The 15,369-nt window shown below is 46.2% G+C and overlaps 1 protein-coding gene across 1 annotated transcript in view; it reads right to left on the bottom strand.

The window, feature by feature from the left end:
* Positions 1 to 982: 982 nt before the first annotated feature.
* LOC144762664 (uncharacterized) overlaps positions 983 to 15,369 on the bottom strand; it is a 54,810-nt gene continuing 40,423 nt past the window's right edge. Inside the window, exon 2 of the mRNA XM_078647904.1 lies at positions 983 to 2,978. Coding sequence (XP_078504030.1) covers positions 983 to 2,518 — 1,536 coding nt within the window. The 5' untranslated portion in view covers positions 2,519 to 2,978. The remainder of the gene's footprint in view (positions 2,979 to 15,369) is intronic.

The following is a 15,369-nucleotide window of genomic DNA, read 5'->3' as shown; positions in this document are numbered from 1 at the left end:
TCCCCTCCTCACCCCCCCTCCCCCCCATACAGGCAAATAGGTCAGTCCTGACCTATGCGTGACAGCTGGAGCCCCAGGTGTCACCCACTCCCTCCCTCCCCCGCTCTAGTTACCAACCATTTCTTTATGCCATTATACCATTTTTTTTTTTTGGACACATATATTAGGTTTTTCCTTTCAAGTAATCCACCTTATTGTTAAACTTTTTGTTTTGTCTGGGTTAGTGCAACCACCATATTTTTTTTTGTGCCCCCTTTTCTTTGCTTAATCTCTTCAAGGTACTCCTGCGCTTTAATCTCAGAGAAAAAGATCTTAATCTGTCCCTTATCTATTACCTTAAGACGAGATGGGAACAATAGATATGCTTCGCAACCCATGTTTTGAAAAGGGGTTATCATTTTCCTCATCCGCCACCTCCTCTCAACCGTGACATGACAGAAATCGGGGCGGGCAAAGAAAGTAATACCATTATATGTCCGTCTAGCTTCAGGCTTGGCTTTGTCCATAATCTCCTGCCTTAAAAGGAAATTCTCCACGAATATCAAAATTGCCCTAGGTTTATCAATAGGTGAGGCCCTTTTTTGAACCATAGGGAACCTGTGCGCTCTTTGAATCTCCCTTTCCCATTCCCAACCCGTTAACTCAGGAAAGGCCCCTTTAAGCAACTCAATGACAAATGCCCGCACATCCTGCCCTTCCCTTCATTCTGCCACCCCCAATAATCTTATGTTGTTGCGGCGTTGGCGATTCTCATAGTCCTCGAGCTTCCAATGTACATCGGTTGCCATCTTTTCCTGTTCCTTCCGAAACTCGCTCCAATTACCAACTTCTTCCTCCAATTTCTCAGTTCTTGTTTCTACTTCAGTAACCCTTGAAGCCATATCTGAATATAGTTTATTAACTTTTCGTAGAGATACTTGAATCTTTTGATTAGCTTGCTTTGCCCTCCGTGACTCAGCTCTAGCCTCCCCCTGCATTTGTTTTAATGTTGAAAACAGCATATCCATCGTTGTAGCTTGTGCAGAGGAGTTGGGTAAAGAGTCAGCCCAGCAGCAGCCCCTTCTTGATAAAGCAGCGAGGTTGCTGAATAATCCCAGTCTAACCTTTTCGAAACTTCTGTATGTGAGGGACTCATATTCGTTTTTGATTTACTGCGTGATATATTTTTTAGCCTTTTCCCCCTTCTTTTAGTGGTCACTTTATGTGTTTCTTCACTGTCGGAGGTCACAGGCTTGGATTCCAACTCAGATTCGGTCTCAGAGACCCCAATATCACTCTCAGAATTGGAGACCTCATTCTCATTACTATCTTCCTCATCATTAACCGAATAAAAGCATTCGTCACTTGGGGATCCCAAATTCATAGAAGGACCAACTGGAGGTTGAATAATAGAGGTTGGTCTGCCTTCTATCGCAGTTATCCCTGATCCCTGGTTTCCACCATCTTGTTCTGTTTGTTGAGTTATACCACCTTTCTCTCTAATTGGAGCCACAGAGTGTTCTTCAATACGATGTAGGGGGGATGGGGGTAGGGTTATATCAGAGTTAACAAAAGGAACAGACTGCGCATCATTCACCCCATCCGGGGTCAGCTCGACTGCAATGTCCACCCTCTGCGTGGATGCTGGTCTCTCTACCCCATCTACCCCATCCACCAGTTCCATTAGTCGAGTCTGTATCCCATCACTAAGCACATTGTCAAAACCCTCAATGCCCTCCTTACCGGCAAGAAGAACTTGAGTCGTAGTGTGCTGTTCTCTGTCCAAAACTCCCAAGAGGTTTTGATCTCCTAGTAAAACGGGAGACTGACTTCCCCCGTCTCGAGTCTGATCGCGTAGCTCTTGTTGCTCTTGTTCAAGATGCGGCGTCCTCTCAGTCTCCAGCTCATTCTCCAGCTCAGTCGGGCGCACATCCGGCGACCGTAAGGCATCCTCTGCTCTCCGAGCATTAGTCTCACCTGCGCTCTCAGTCTGAGCCGCTCGGGGCTCCGCACTCGATTCTGTCAGCCCATGCACAACTCCGCTAACTCCGCCAGACCCGGAGTCTGCCTGTGGTAATGCCTGTAGTGAGGTGGTTACTGCTTCCGTCCCTGCCGCCACCGCCGTTCCTGAAGGTTGGATCAAAGCGGGCACCGCAAAAGATTCACGCAGGGTAGGCTGACGCATGCGTCCCTCTTTACCCGCAACTTTACCAGCGACTTCATTGTTCTGGCGCTTTGTTTTTTTTTTATTTACTTGGGCTTTCTCCTTTTTCTCTTTTAATTTGTATTTTAACTCCTTTGACTTCGGTTCATTTTTCTTCTGGGGTTTTTCAATATTTTCTCCCTCCTCCTCTGCATAATCTGCGGTATCCAGGTTATCCCTCACCGTATTTCTGAGGATTCGAGTCTGTGTCTGTATCATAGACCGAAGATTAGAACTTGGGGCTACACCAGGGTCGCTTAGAGTAGCGTAATCCTTTTCTCTCTCTTTCTGAGAATCTTTCTGCGGTCTTGGACCGCGTGGAGCCATATTCTGCATCAAAACTTGTCAAAGAGCAATCAAAGAGTTATCCTGAGATCCAAACCAGCAAAGCACGCTAGCTAAACTCAGTCTACTTCTCACTATCCTGTGAAAAAGCCGTTTTACAAATCTCACTGAAGGCTGCATACTATCCTTCTGTAGAAAGCGATTGTCGGCATTTTTTTCAGTTTTTTCCGTTTCTATACGCCGTTGAGCAGGAGCGGGAGCCTGGGAGGGTAGCGACTTCCCCCCAAGGTCTGTCAGCAGCCATCTTGCCCCTCTTAAGACTGAGGTCGACCGCTCTAGCCATAAGGCTACATCCTCTCCCCAATTGGTCGAAGTGTTGGTCTCCTGCCTAACTGGTCACCCTCGGTGCCGCTGGGTCCTTCTGTGTCAGTGTTGCCACCTTCAGACTCCCAGAGGTCATCCTGTTCCCCAGCTTCTTGGCCAACATCTACTTCACGTGCTTGGGAGGATGCTTAAAAGAGACAGAGAGAAACATTTGTATAGTGTTGCACTGCACTTTTGTGATATTTCTATAATTCAGAGCCTCCTCCTCACTTCTTGAGTTCCGCAAGAAGCTGAAGACATGGCTCTTCATATATTCACCTTTGGGACCACACACATATATACCTGCCCAAGCACCTGGATACCCTGTTGGGTGATTAGTGCGCTATATAAATCAACATAACATAACATTACTGTTAGCCTGACACTATTTTCTATTTTTATCACAACGCCTTTGACTTATGAGCATTATTTTAAGGAGAAACATTATTGTTGCCATTAGTACTCTGGGCACTTTACCCTAGTAACCACTAATAAAGTGCATGCGCTTTTAGACCTTTAAACACGGTACATTAGCATTTTCTTGATTCACAAATTTAGAGTACTCTGGACCCTAGTATTGAGTCGTACCTTTGCCAAAGGGCCCTAATGTAAATACTACTTGGGTGGTGAAGCACTTATTGTGGCACCTAACAAACTAACATGTGTCTGGACTGTCATTTGTCAATCTGCAGTGCATATGTTAGCAGCCATTTTCAGTTGTCAAGTAAGACCACTTCCCAGACACATAAATATATTTTTTACTACCTCTAAGTCAGCTTTATAGTTGGCCCTAACATTTTAGAGGGCATGGTGCATGGTCTTTACATTTTTTACATGTTTTGCTAAGATCAAACGATGTCCTACTAATCCAAATCAACAGAAATCTATTTTCAGTATTGTAAGCTTCACTCTCCCATACAGTATCACAAGCTTATCTTTATCACCTACTAAAAGCTAACTTCTGTTTGAGGAGTGATTTGAAAATACGATGTTCAATCCAAATTATTAACCCATTTAAAATAATTTTAGATTATAATCTTCATTTTTGTTTAAATAAAGTTGCCATGTTTATGTCCTAAAGTTTGTGAGGTCTGCCTGTAATTTTTCCAGCTGCCCCTGAGGTCTGAATTGCTCTCAGCCCAAAGATGTGCCTCTGGTCAGACAATAGGGCCTGGGTTTGGATAGGGGAGAGCCTTCTTTACATGACGGGTGGGTGAAGCTGTGCCCAGTTCTAGTTACATTCATTTCAAAGGACCCTGCTCACTGCACACACAAGTCCCACAAGGCCTGCCCTGCCTCTGTGTGCATCTTCACATCTTGAAATCTATACAGAGGGAAGAAAGGAACTAGCCCCAAACTCACTCTTTATTGTAAACAAGGACTGTTGTCCACCCACATGCTAGCACTCGGTATAAAGATGGAATTCCCATCAAATGAAATCTGGACACTCCTGGTCATGGGAAAACCAGACAGTCGGGCTGGCCTGATGTCTGAAATCTGGATAGAAGACTGAATCTGCTTACCTGTTTCAACTGATAGCAGAAGTTACTATAAGGATCAGCTGACTGGCATCCTGTTTGAGTTACAGAGCCACAACAAGTCTCAATGCAACAAATGTGCAACTTTTCTATTACTTTGGTTGCTTTGCACTTGCTCTGTAAACTTCCCAGCTGACCAGTTCTAACTGGACCTACAATGGGCTTTTGTTGGGCCTCTGCTGGAGTGAGTCTTAATCCTAAAAAGATGCTTTCTGAGGTCCTGGGCCCTTGGTGTACTTCTTAAGAGTACTCCTCCTGCCTAACCCTAAAAGTTGGGACTCAAAAACGTTTTCACCCAAAAAGGCTCGAAGAACCAGGAGATGACCTGGACCAATATGAAGTCCAAGCTGCAAAAGGTGCATCACCGATGGAATTGACTTCGGTGCAGCTCCCGTTTCAGTATTCTCCGCAGCAACAAATTCGATTCAGTCCTCGTGGAGTCCTCTTTGACTACAGCCTGCCAACTCGCCCGCTGAAGAACTGTTACCACCCGGTCTGTTTGTGTGTTCTGCTCATAGGCCCATAGAATAGTATATGACCCCCTAGACAAAGCCCCACCACTCCTGCGGGGTGTACAGTTAAATTTGATGTGTGATTGGGTGAGTGTTGGTTGTGTTTCATTTGTTGCCCTTTTACCTTACCTATCTGCTTGAATTTGGTTCTGGCCGATGGCCTCCTTCCATTCCTTGTTTCTTGCTATGCATGAGATCTCCCGAGATCTCAGCATAGCGTCTTAGTCATCAATCACATGGTACGGGGGTGCGACCTATAGGTAGCGCATTGCCACAGAGCTTGGTTTAATGTGCTCCTAATAGGAGAAGGATTGTTGGCTGGCCCCAAGCTTTGGACATCCTGGTTTTTTAGGTCGAGCCTAGCGCAGCGTGCATGCTCTGCTCTAGGAGAGGTAGAAAAGGGGGTGGTGATGGACGGAGCATCTGAACCAATCAAACACTCACACCCAGTCAAAAGATCTGGGTTTAATCCATCACCGTTCTTTAGCCCACTCTGCCACCCCAGTTCAGACATGGCTATATGCAAATCAGTCTGACCCTGTGCCTCATGGGAACAGTCCAGCCGAACTGCCAAGCCATGCCTTCCCTGGACCGGAAACAAGCTTCCGAGGACCGGTTTCTGGCATTACAGCCGTCTTCAGCCCGGCTTGCTTGAATCCAGTGGCAAAGTGAGCAAGGGACTCACGTCTGAGCATACCCTGCCACACTTATGGCGGCCAAAGCGGTACAAAAGGGGGTGGTGATGGACGGAGCATCTGAACCAATCAAACACTCGCACCCAGTCAAAAGATCTGGGTTTAATCCATCTCCGTTCTTTAGCCCACTCTGCCGCCCCAGTTCAGACATGGCTATATGCAAATCAGTCTGACCCTGTGCCTCATAGGAACAGTCCAGCCCGAACTGCCAAGCCATGCTTTCCCTGGACCGGAAACAAGCGTCCGAGGACCGGTTTCTGGCATTACAGCCGTCTTCAGCCCGGCTTGCTTGAATCCAGTGGCAAAGTAAGCAAGGGACTCACGTCTGAGCATACCCTGCCACACTTATGGCGGCCAAAGCGGTACAAAAGGGGGTGGTGATGGACGGAGCATCTGAACCAATCAAACACTCACACCCAGTCAAAAGATCTGGGTTTAATCCATCACCGTTCTTTAGCCCACTCTGCCACCCCTGTTCAGACATGGCTATATGCAAATCAGTCTGACCCTGTGCCTCATGGGAACAGTCCAGCCCGAACTGCCAAGCCATGCCTTCCCTGGACCGGAAACAAGATTCCGAGGACCGGTTTCTGGCATTACAGCCGTCTTCAGCCCGGCTTGCTTGAATCCAGTGGCAAAGTGAGCAAGGGACTCACGTCTGATCATACCCTGCCACACATATGGCGGCCAAAGCGGTACAAAAGGGGGTGGTGATGGACAGAGCATCTGAACCAATCAAACACTCACACCCAGTCAAAAGATCTGGGTTTAATCCATCACCGTTCTTTAGCCCACTCTGCCACCCCAGTTCAGACATGGCTATATGCAAATCAGTCTGACCCTGTGCCTCATGGGAACAGTCCAGCCCGAACTGCCAAGCCATGCCTTCCCTGGACCGGAAACAAGCTTCCGAGGACCGGTTTCTAGCATTACAGCCGCCTTCAGCCCGGCTTGCTTGAATCCAGTGGCAAAGTGAGCAAGGGACTCACGTCTGAGCATACCCTGCCACACTTATTCTGGGGTGAATGTATGACATTGTTCTGCATTCTGTCCATCACCTGTTGTTTTTGCTGCTCTAGAAGAGGGCCTCTTGGAATCACTCCAGACTTCTCAGAGACTTCTCCATATGGGTCCGACTCCTCCTACACATTCCATTGGCCTTTGCATGTGGCTTTCAATAATGAAAGCACGCAAATGGCCAAAGACGGGTGCATGTCCCGCCTTTCCTCTAAATGTTCACGCCCATGGCCTTTGGGTCTCGGGAGCGAGCAGCAACGTGCAGGCTGGCAGCTGGCCATGGATCAGGTTACTAATTTATAGCCCGGTCACTTTCACTCTCGCATCCGTGCTTGTTTTGTGTTTGTTTTTACTTTCTGCCACCACTCGACTCAAACCAGGTGAGGAAAAACGTGTTTTAATTTTACAGAGCTCCTTAAAATCTGAGTTGCATGTGTGCACGGTAGGTTGTGCAGTGGTTCTTCACATATTTCTTTTATGTTTACTTAGGATTAACTTTCACAGTCACATGTTGTTAAAGCTCAGCCAGGAGGTGTTCAATGCAGGCGGCATGCGAGGCAAGGAGGCACCGTGCATAGTTCTTATTCCCCATCCTCTTATGGCGTTTTCACATAATACCACTCAGTGCCACATAATTGAATTTGAATTGAATTTTTGAATTTTAAAATATTTCTTAAGCGCGCTTTTACCAGGACGGTTTCATGGCGCTGGATAGCAGTGTATCGGTGGAGGCCAAGACAAGAAACTAGGGTGCTACGGATCTGGAAAACAAAAACGTCTTGAGTAGTTTACGGAATTCCAGATAGGACGATGAGGTCCTAAGTGCAAGAGGGAGCGAGTTCCGAAACGATGGGGCCAGCACCGCGAATCTGGCCCCCCCGGACTTCTGCTTCCTAAAACGGGGGACTGACAAGAGAGCGTGGTGAGTGGAGCGGAGCTCTCTGGTCGGGAGGTAGGGTAAGATGGATTCACAAAGGAAAGCAGGGGCAGTCCCAGCCCTAGCCTGATACGTGATGCAGCCCAGTTTAAATAGGGCCCTCTCCCTCACCGGTAACCAATGCAAAGACTGCAACAGAGGGGTCACATGGTTGGATTTAGAGAGACCATAAATCAGGCGGGCCGCCTGATTTTGTATCAGTTGAAGCCGGGGGATCAGGTAGGCCGGGGCGCCGTTGTAGATCACATTCCCATAGTCAAGGCGCGATTGCACCATGGCCATGAGGATGAGCTTAAGTGCGGCGACAGAAAAGAATCGGGCGACCTTACGGATGGTGCGGAGGGAAAAGAAGCAAGCCGACACCACTGAGTTTATCTGTGCGTGAAGAGTGAGCTGGGGATTGATGAAGATGCCCAGGGTTTTAACTTTGGGAACTGGGAGGGGAGGGGGGCCAAGGGAGAGGGGCCAAAAAGCGGGGGACCAGGGACTGCAGCCACCACCCGTCAAGACCAATTCGGTCTTGTCGGGGTTTAATTTAAGGTGGTTGCAGTTCATCCATCCTTGAATAAAAAGCATGACCCTTTGGAAGTTCAGGGCAGAGGTGGGGGAGCAGGAAAGGTTAAAGATAAGTTGGAGGTCGTCGGCGTAGTTGAACACCGAGACCTCCATCTGCTGTAAAGAAAAAATGAGGGGTGAGATGTATAAATTAAACAATAAAGGAGACAAGGAAGAACCATGGGGAACACCACAGGTCACTCTCCGGGGTGGAGCAGCAAAGTTGGCTAGGTGGACGGCCTGCTCTCTGTCTGTTAGAAAAGATCGGAGCCAGGTCAGGGCCATGCCCTCGATGCCCGCCGCCTCGACACAGGTCAACAGAATACCATGGTCCACCGTGTCGAATGCGGCGGACAGATCTAACAGGACCAGGGCCTGGGGGCGGCCGGTGTCAATGCCTTCCCTCAGTTTGTCCATCACCGACACAACTACCTTCTCGGTAGAGTGCAGCGGGCGAAAGCCCGCCTGGCGGGGAGAAAGGCGGCCAGTCGATTCCACAAAGGAACTCAGAGTCCTGGTGACATGGGCCTCTGAGACCTTGGCCAGATAGGGGAGGAGGGAGATGGGACGGTAGTTAGCAGGCAGGGAAGGATCAGTGCCTGCCTTTTTCAAGATCGGAATGATGACTGCCGATTTATGAGCGTGGGGGACAGTGCCAGTTGTGAGGGAATGATTAATTAAAGTGAGTGGGGGGGAGCAACAATTGGAGAAAAACTCTTTCAGGGCAAATGCAGGACCAATGTCCTGGGGGGAGCCCGATTTTACCTGGGCCAATATGGGGAGGAGAGTATCTCGTGTCAAAAGGGGGAACTGGGTAAGGGGTAAGACAGAGGAGGGGGATTGAACAGCAGGTGGTACCGGGAGTGATGAAGGGATGTTGGCCTTAATGAGGGCTACCTTCTCGATAAAGAAGGAATTAAGGGAGTTACAGAGGGTTTGGGATGGGGGGATTTTAGGAGTCGCCCTGTCAGAGGCAGCGAGCTCATGAACTGTGGCGAATATTTCTTTAGATTGGTTTTCTGCTGCCAGGATCCTGCCGGAAAAGTACTCAGCTTTAGCTTTTAGTATATCCCTTTTATATTCGTTGAGTACCGAGCAGTAGCTTGTTTTAAGAAAGGGGCAGTAGGAGCGCCGCCACGATCGTTCGGCTCTGCGTGTCGCAAGTTTTTTAGCTCTAAGGGAAGGAGTAAACCATCTGTTGGCCGCATGGGCACGCTTGATGGCCACTCTCTTAAGGGGGAGAGTAGTGTTGCACGCGTTTGACAGCCAGGTGTTAATGGCTGTGAGCTGAGTGGAGAGGGGTAGGCCACCGAGCTCGGGGCTGGAAGCTGAGAGGAAGGAGCAGATCGCGGGGAGGTCAGCCTTATCCCACTTTCTGGCCCAGATGTTTCTAGGCGGGGGGGGTTTAGGCGGCCGTCCGAGGGCTACTGCAAAAGAAATAAGAGAGTGGTCTGACCAGGAGCAGGGCGAGATGGTGGGGGGGTTGATGGGGATATTAAGGGTCCAGATTTGATCTAATTGATGGCCTTTGGTATGGGTAGGCATACTGAGTTGGGGAAGAAAATTAAGACTGGTGAGCAGGGCCGTGAACTCCTTGGATCTAAGATCTTCAGCTGGGTCGTTCGGCCAGTAGTTCAGGTCCCCAAGCACCAGAATAGCAGAGTTGTTCACTACTAGAGTGACCAGGAGGTCGTCAATAGAGGAAAGAAAATCAGGGGTGGGTTGAGGCGGCCGGTAGATGAGCACACAAGTCAGAGGAACCCCAAAAGAGGAGGAACGGACTACTAGACAGTCCACGGCGGGAATAGGAAGGGAGGGTAGTGTCTGGAAGTGGAAATCTGTACGGGTGATCAGAGCAACGCCTCCCCCAGTTTTTCCCCCAGGGCGATCCATTCTGATGGCAGAATAAGTGGAGGGGAGCATGGACAAGAGGCTCGGAAGGGAGTCATCCCTAAACCATGTTTCCGTAAGGAATAATAGGTCTGGCTGGCGGGAGTCAAGCAGATGGAATAGCTCGAGATGGTGCCCGACCGCAGACCTAGTGTTAAGGAGGATCGCTGTGGTGGTAGGCAGGGGGGTACCCAGAGTGCGAGGGGACACGGGACCGTGCTTAGGTAACAGGTGGGTAGGGGATGAGGAAACGTCGAACGGCTGTTGCAATAACTCGCTAGGCCGTAAGAGTGCAGCAGAAGAATTACATAAGTCAAGAGAGACAATGCGCTCTCGCACTGTAAGGGGGGGGCGTGGGTGCCAGAGGGAGAGAATGGTCGTGGGAGAGTACATGATGGGTGCATGGGCATAGTGGCCGGTCCCGGGCCCCGACCAGCCGGGGACGGGCGCAGACGGGCTTGACTCTGGCGCGGCTCCGGCGCGCCTACGACGCGCCCGCTGCGCTGACGCATAGTGGTCGTTTAAGTAGCAGTGTGACTAGGGGGGTGTGGCTAGGATGGAGCAGGCCGACAACCCAACCCAAGATGGCGCCCGCAGTCGCCGGTGTCGCCGTTAAGCGGTCAGCCCACTGCGGATTACTGGCTTCAGGCAGACTGTGAAGGTGAGTGTGGCGGCTAGCAGTCAGCAGGGCCACTGAGGAAAGGTTAAAAGCGTAGTCACTGCTTGTAGTCAGCAGGACAGGTGAGGCAAGAAATAAGAGTAAAATTGCTCGCATTCAGCATAAGAGACCAGAGTTTTAAAATAAAATATCAGCGCTCCAGCAGATGCGTGCGAGCCCTCTGCCACCGGGCTGCGAGCTATATAATTACACACCACATTTACACTTTACTGAATGCAACATAAAAACACTCCACATAATACCACTCAGTGCCACATAATTATGCGCCACATCATTACACTCTACTCAATGCAACACAAAACACTCCGCATGATGCCACTCAGTGCCATATAATTACAGTCTAATCAATGCAACATACAAATACTCTGCATAATATAATTCAGTGCCACATAATTACTTTACTCAATGCAACATAAAAACACTCCACATAATACCACTCAGTGCCACATAATTACACGCCACATAATTACAGTCTACTCAATGCAACATAAATACACTCCACATACTACCACTCAGTGCCACATAATTATATGCCATATAATTACTCTGCACTCAATGCAACATGCACTCCACATAATACCAATCAGTGCGACATAATTACATGCCACATAATGACACTCTACTAAATGCAACAGAAATAAACTCCACATAATACCACTCAGTGCCACATAATAATATGCTACATAATTACACTGCACTCAATGCAACATACACTCGAAATAATACCACTCAGTGCCACATAATTACACACCACATATCTACACTCTACTGAATGCAAGATACAATCCACATAATACCACTCAGTGCTACATAAGTACATGCCACATAATTACACGCTACTCAATGCAATATAAATACACTCCACATAATACCACTTAGTGCCACGTAATAACACGCCACATAGTTACACACTATTCAATGCAATATAAATACACTCCACATAATACCACTCAGTACCACATAATTACACACCACGCAATTACACTCTACTCAATGCAACATAAAAGCACTCCACATAATACCACTCAGTACCACATAATCACACGTCACAATTACACTCTATTCAATGCAACATAAATACACTCCACATAATACCACTCAATACCACATATTTACAATTCAAATAATTACACTCTATTCAATGCAACATAAATACACTCCACATAATAACACTGTGCCACATAATTACACTCCACTTAATCAGACTCTACTCAATTCAACATAAATACACTCTACATAATACCATTCAGTTGGACATAGTTACGCGCCACATAATTACACTCTAATCAATGCAACATAACTACACCCCACATACCACTCAGTACCACATAATTACAAGCAACATATACACTCCACATAATACCACTCAGTGCCACATAATTACATGCCTCATAATTACACTCTACTAAATGCAACATAACTACACCCCACATACCACTCAGTACCACATAATTACAAGCCACATATACACTTCACAAAATACCACTCAATCCGACATAGTTACACGCCACATAATTACACATAATTACACTCTACTCAATGCAACATAAATACACTCCACATACCACTCGGTACCACATAATTAGACGCCACATAATTACACTCTACTCAATGCAACATAGATACACTCCGCATAATACCACTCAGTGCCACATAATTACACACCACATAGTTGCACTCTACTAAATGCAACATAAATACACTCCACATAAATGCACTCTATGCCACATACCACCAATCACACATAAATGCACTTCACTCCTTTGTCAGAGTTTCCCTCATTGACATCGTTTTGAAATAATGTCGGCAGCCTTAAGGTGAATTGAAATACGATTAGGACCAAGACTAACATATTTACTTTGGACTCAAATATACTAATACCTTCAGAGAGGTATTAGAGAACAAGCATTGGCATAGCCAATAGGTCTCACTTTTGGGACCTTCTAAGTATTTAGTTATGCAGCAAAATTTCCTTGGTGCAACCACATCAACGGCTGTGTGGCTAAACACTTATAAGGTCCCAGAGGCAAGATCTATTGGCTATGCCAATGCTTTGTGTGGTTGTGTGTGTGGTTGTGTTTGGTTGGGTGTGTGTGTGGTTGTGTGCGTGGCTGTGTGATTGTATGTGTGGTTGTGTGTGTGTGGTTGTGTGTGGTTGTGTGTGTGGTTGTGTGTGTGGTTGTGTGTGTGGTTGTGGTTGTCTCTGTGGTTATGTGTGTGGTTGTGTGTGTGGTTGTATGGTTGTGTGGTTGTGTGTGGTTGTGTGTGTGGTTGTGTGTGTGTGTGGTTGTGTATGTGGTTGTGTGTGTGGTTGTGTGTGTGTGGTTGTGGTTGTGTGTGTGTGTGTGGTTGTGTGTGTGGTTGTGTGTGTGTGGTTGAGTGAGTGGTTGTGTGTGTGTGTGGTTGTGTGTGTGGTTGTGTGCATATGTAGTTGTGTGTGTGGTGGTTTTTATGTCTCTAGCGAGACCTAAAAAACAGGAAAGAGCCCTAAGCGCTGAACATGTATGCTGTACGTTTGCGTAGTAGAATAGCCAGGGCACTGCTTTGTACTCGGACAGCTGGAGGAGAGAGGCACAGAAGCCAGCATGCGATGCAGAACCTACATTAACAGGTGGCTGTGTAATGTTATAAGCTACATTTTGATAAAGCGAACAGCGAGTGGGTGCACTGCTGTTTTTCCATAGGTTTATATCAAATGTCAAATTTCAATTAATTAGGGTGCTCCTACAGGTGACATGTCCATCCATGCATGTCAATACATAATGCTAAACTGTGCAACCACCGATGTGTGAGAGCATCCCTGTCGTGGGCACACCATAGGTTCTTTGTAAAAAGACTCCATCAAAGTTTCCTTAAAGTTTAAAAAATTTCAAAAGTTTCTTTATTTTTCAAAACTGATATTTTAATTCATATCAAGCTTAATGTATATTTCATCATGATACATCATTCAGAGGCGTTGTTTGTAGTATGCATTATTAAATATTCCAATGCATTTCGAGCATCTTGGCCATTTATCAAGGAGACCTAAAACATAAGGATATAGCAGTCAGCAAGCTTATAACCAGCAGATTGACATATAACACATATAGCGTCTTACATTGGTGTGTAATCATGGCTCTAAGTGAATATATACAAACATAAACAAACATAAAGGTAGCGTGGTGTTAACTACACAAACCTCATTTTGCTCGGTAAAGAAATGTAAAGTGAGGTGAGCAACAGCGAGCATTGCTCACTAAACAAGGGTGGGACTGTGAGTTAAATTCGGTAGCCTAGCATAAATCGAAGCAAAAGGGTATGCTCAAAGTAATGTGGGTAGAACTCAACTTAGACCATAGCGAGTGACATCGCCTCTACGAATCGTATGAGCAAATATTAACAGTAACAGTCACCCGTATATGTTAGCAAAAAAGGGCCAAAACTTACTTCAGGTTCCAGGTGAGTAGTCTCAAATGTATACGAATGTTTGGGGAGTGTCATTACCAGTTAAGAAATAGCGCAAATCGGCTACTTCAATCACGTGGGGCGGGCGTAACGTGTAAAAATAAACAAAAGACAATGAGTATTGCCGGCGAATGTGGCGACCATGATTAAGAGTGTCAATATATCAACATAAATAGACATAGTAGATGTAATTTGCACTGTAAACCACACAGTAAGGAAATATCACATCAGAAAACCACCAGAATAGGTGGCTAAATAAAACAACTGAATTCCAGCCGATCATTTAGTTCAAACGGCTTCATTGATTGCAATTTGTAAATCCATGCAATCTCGCGTTGTAACAAATGTTTATTATTGTCTATGCCTTCTCGTTTTTTGATGATTTCAAGAACCATAAATTTCAATTGTGAAATGTTGTGTTTGAATTCCATAAAGTGTGCAGCAATATTTGATTTTTCGTTGTTGGTTCTTATGTTGGATTTATGTTCATTGATGCGCACTTTTATTTTCCTTTCGGTTTTGCCAATATAAATTTTGCCACACGGACATTTCACTAAGTAAATTAGGTTGGCAGAATCACAAGTTGCGTTCACCTTTAGCTTGATATCATGCCCCTTCATGGGGTGTGTAACCACGTTGCCTTTAATGACATTATTGCAGTTGCTGCAATTCAAACATGCTCGAGTACCTTTATTTTCCATTACTTCACATGGTTCTTTGTTAAGGATTTCTTGAATGTTCGCATGTCTAGTGTATGCAAACACGGGGGTGTCTCAAATATGCCTTGAAAATCGGGCTCCATCTTCAAAATTGGCCAGTGTTTTAATATGATCTTTTTGTATGTTTTACTCATAGTGGAGAATTTTGATACCAACACCATTCTATTGTCTTCAGTTTTTGTTCTTCTCTTTAGTGTGTCATCTCTTGGAATCAGAGCTACATGAGCTTTTGCTTCTTCCACAATCTTGCTAGGATACCCTCTATTGCTGAATCTCTTACCCATTTCTTCAATACGCACTTCAGCTAAATTTGGATTGGAGGTAATTCTTTTAGCACGAAGCATTTGTGAAAAAGGTAAATGTCTTTTCAGTGCATTTTGGTGAAAACTTGAAAAATGAAGTGTATTATTGCGATCTGTGGCTTTACGATGGAGGTCAATAGCAAAACCCAAGGGGGTTATGGTGATTGATACATCCAAAAATGTAATGGATGTATGATTAATTTCCCAAGTGAGTTTGATTCTGTCGTCAATAGTGTTCAATTTCATCAACG

This window comes from Lissotriton helveticus, chromosome 1_1, assembly GCF_964261635.1.
Source record: "Lissotriton helveticus chromosome 1_1, aLisHel1.1, whole genome shotgun sequence".
NCBI lineage: Eukaryota > Metazoa > Chordata > Amphibia > Caudata > Salamandridae > Lissotriton > Lissotriton helveticus.
The sequence above is the reverse complement of the archived record's forward strand: the minus strand, read 5'-3'. Positions and strand labels throughout refer to the sequence as shown.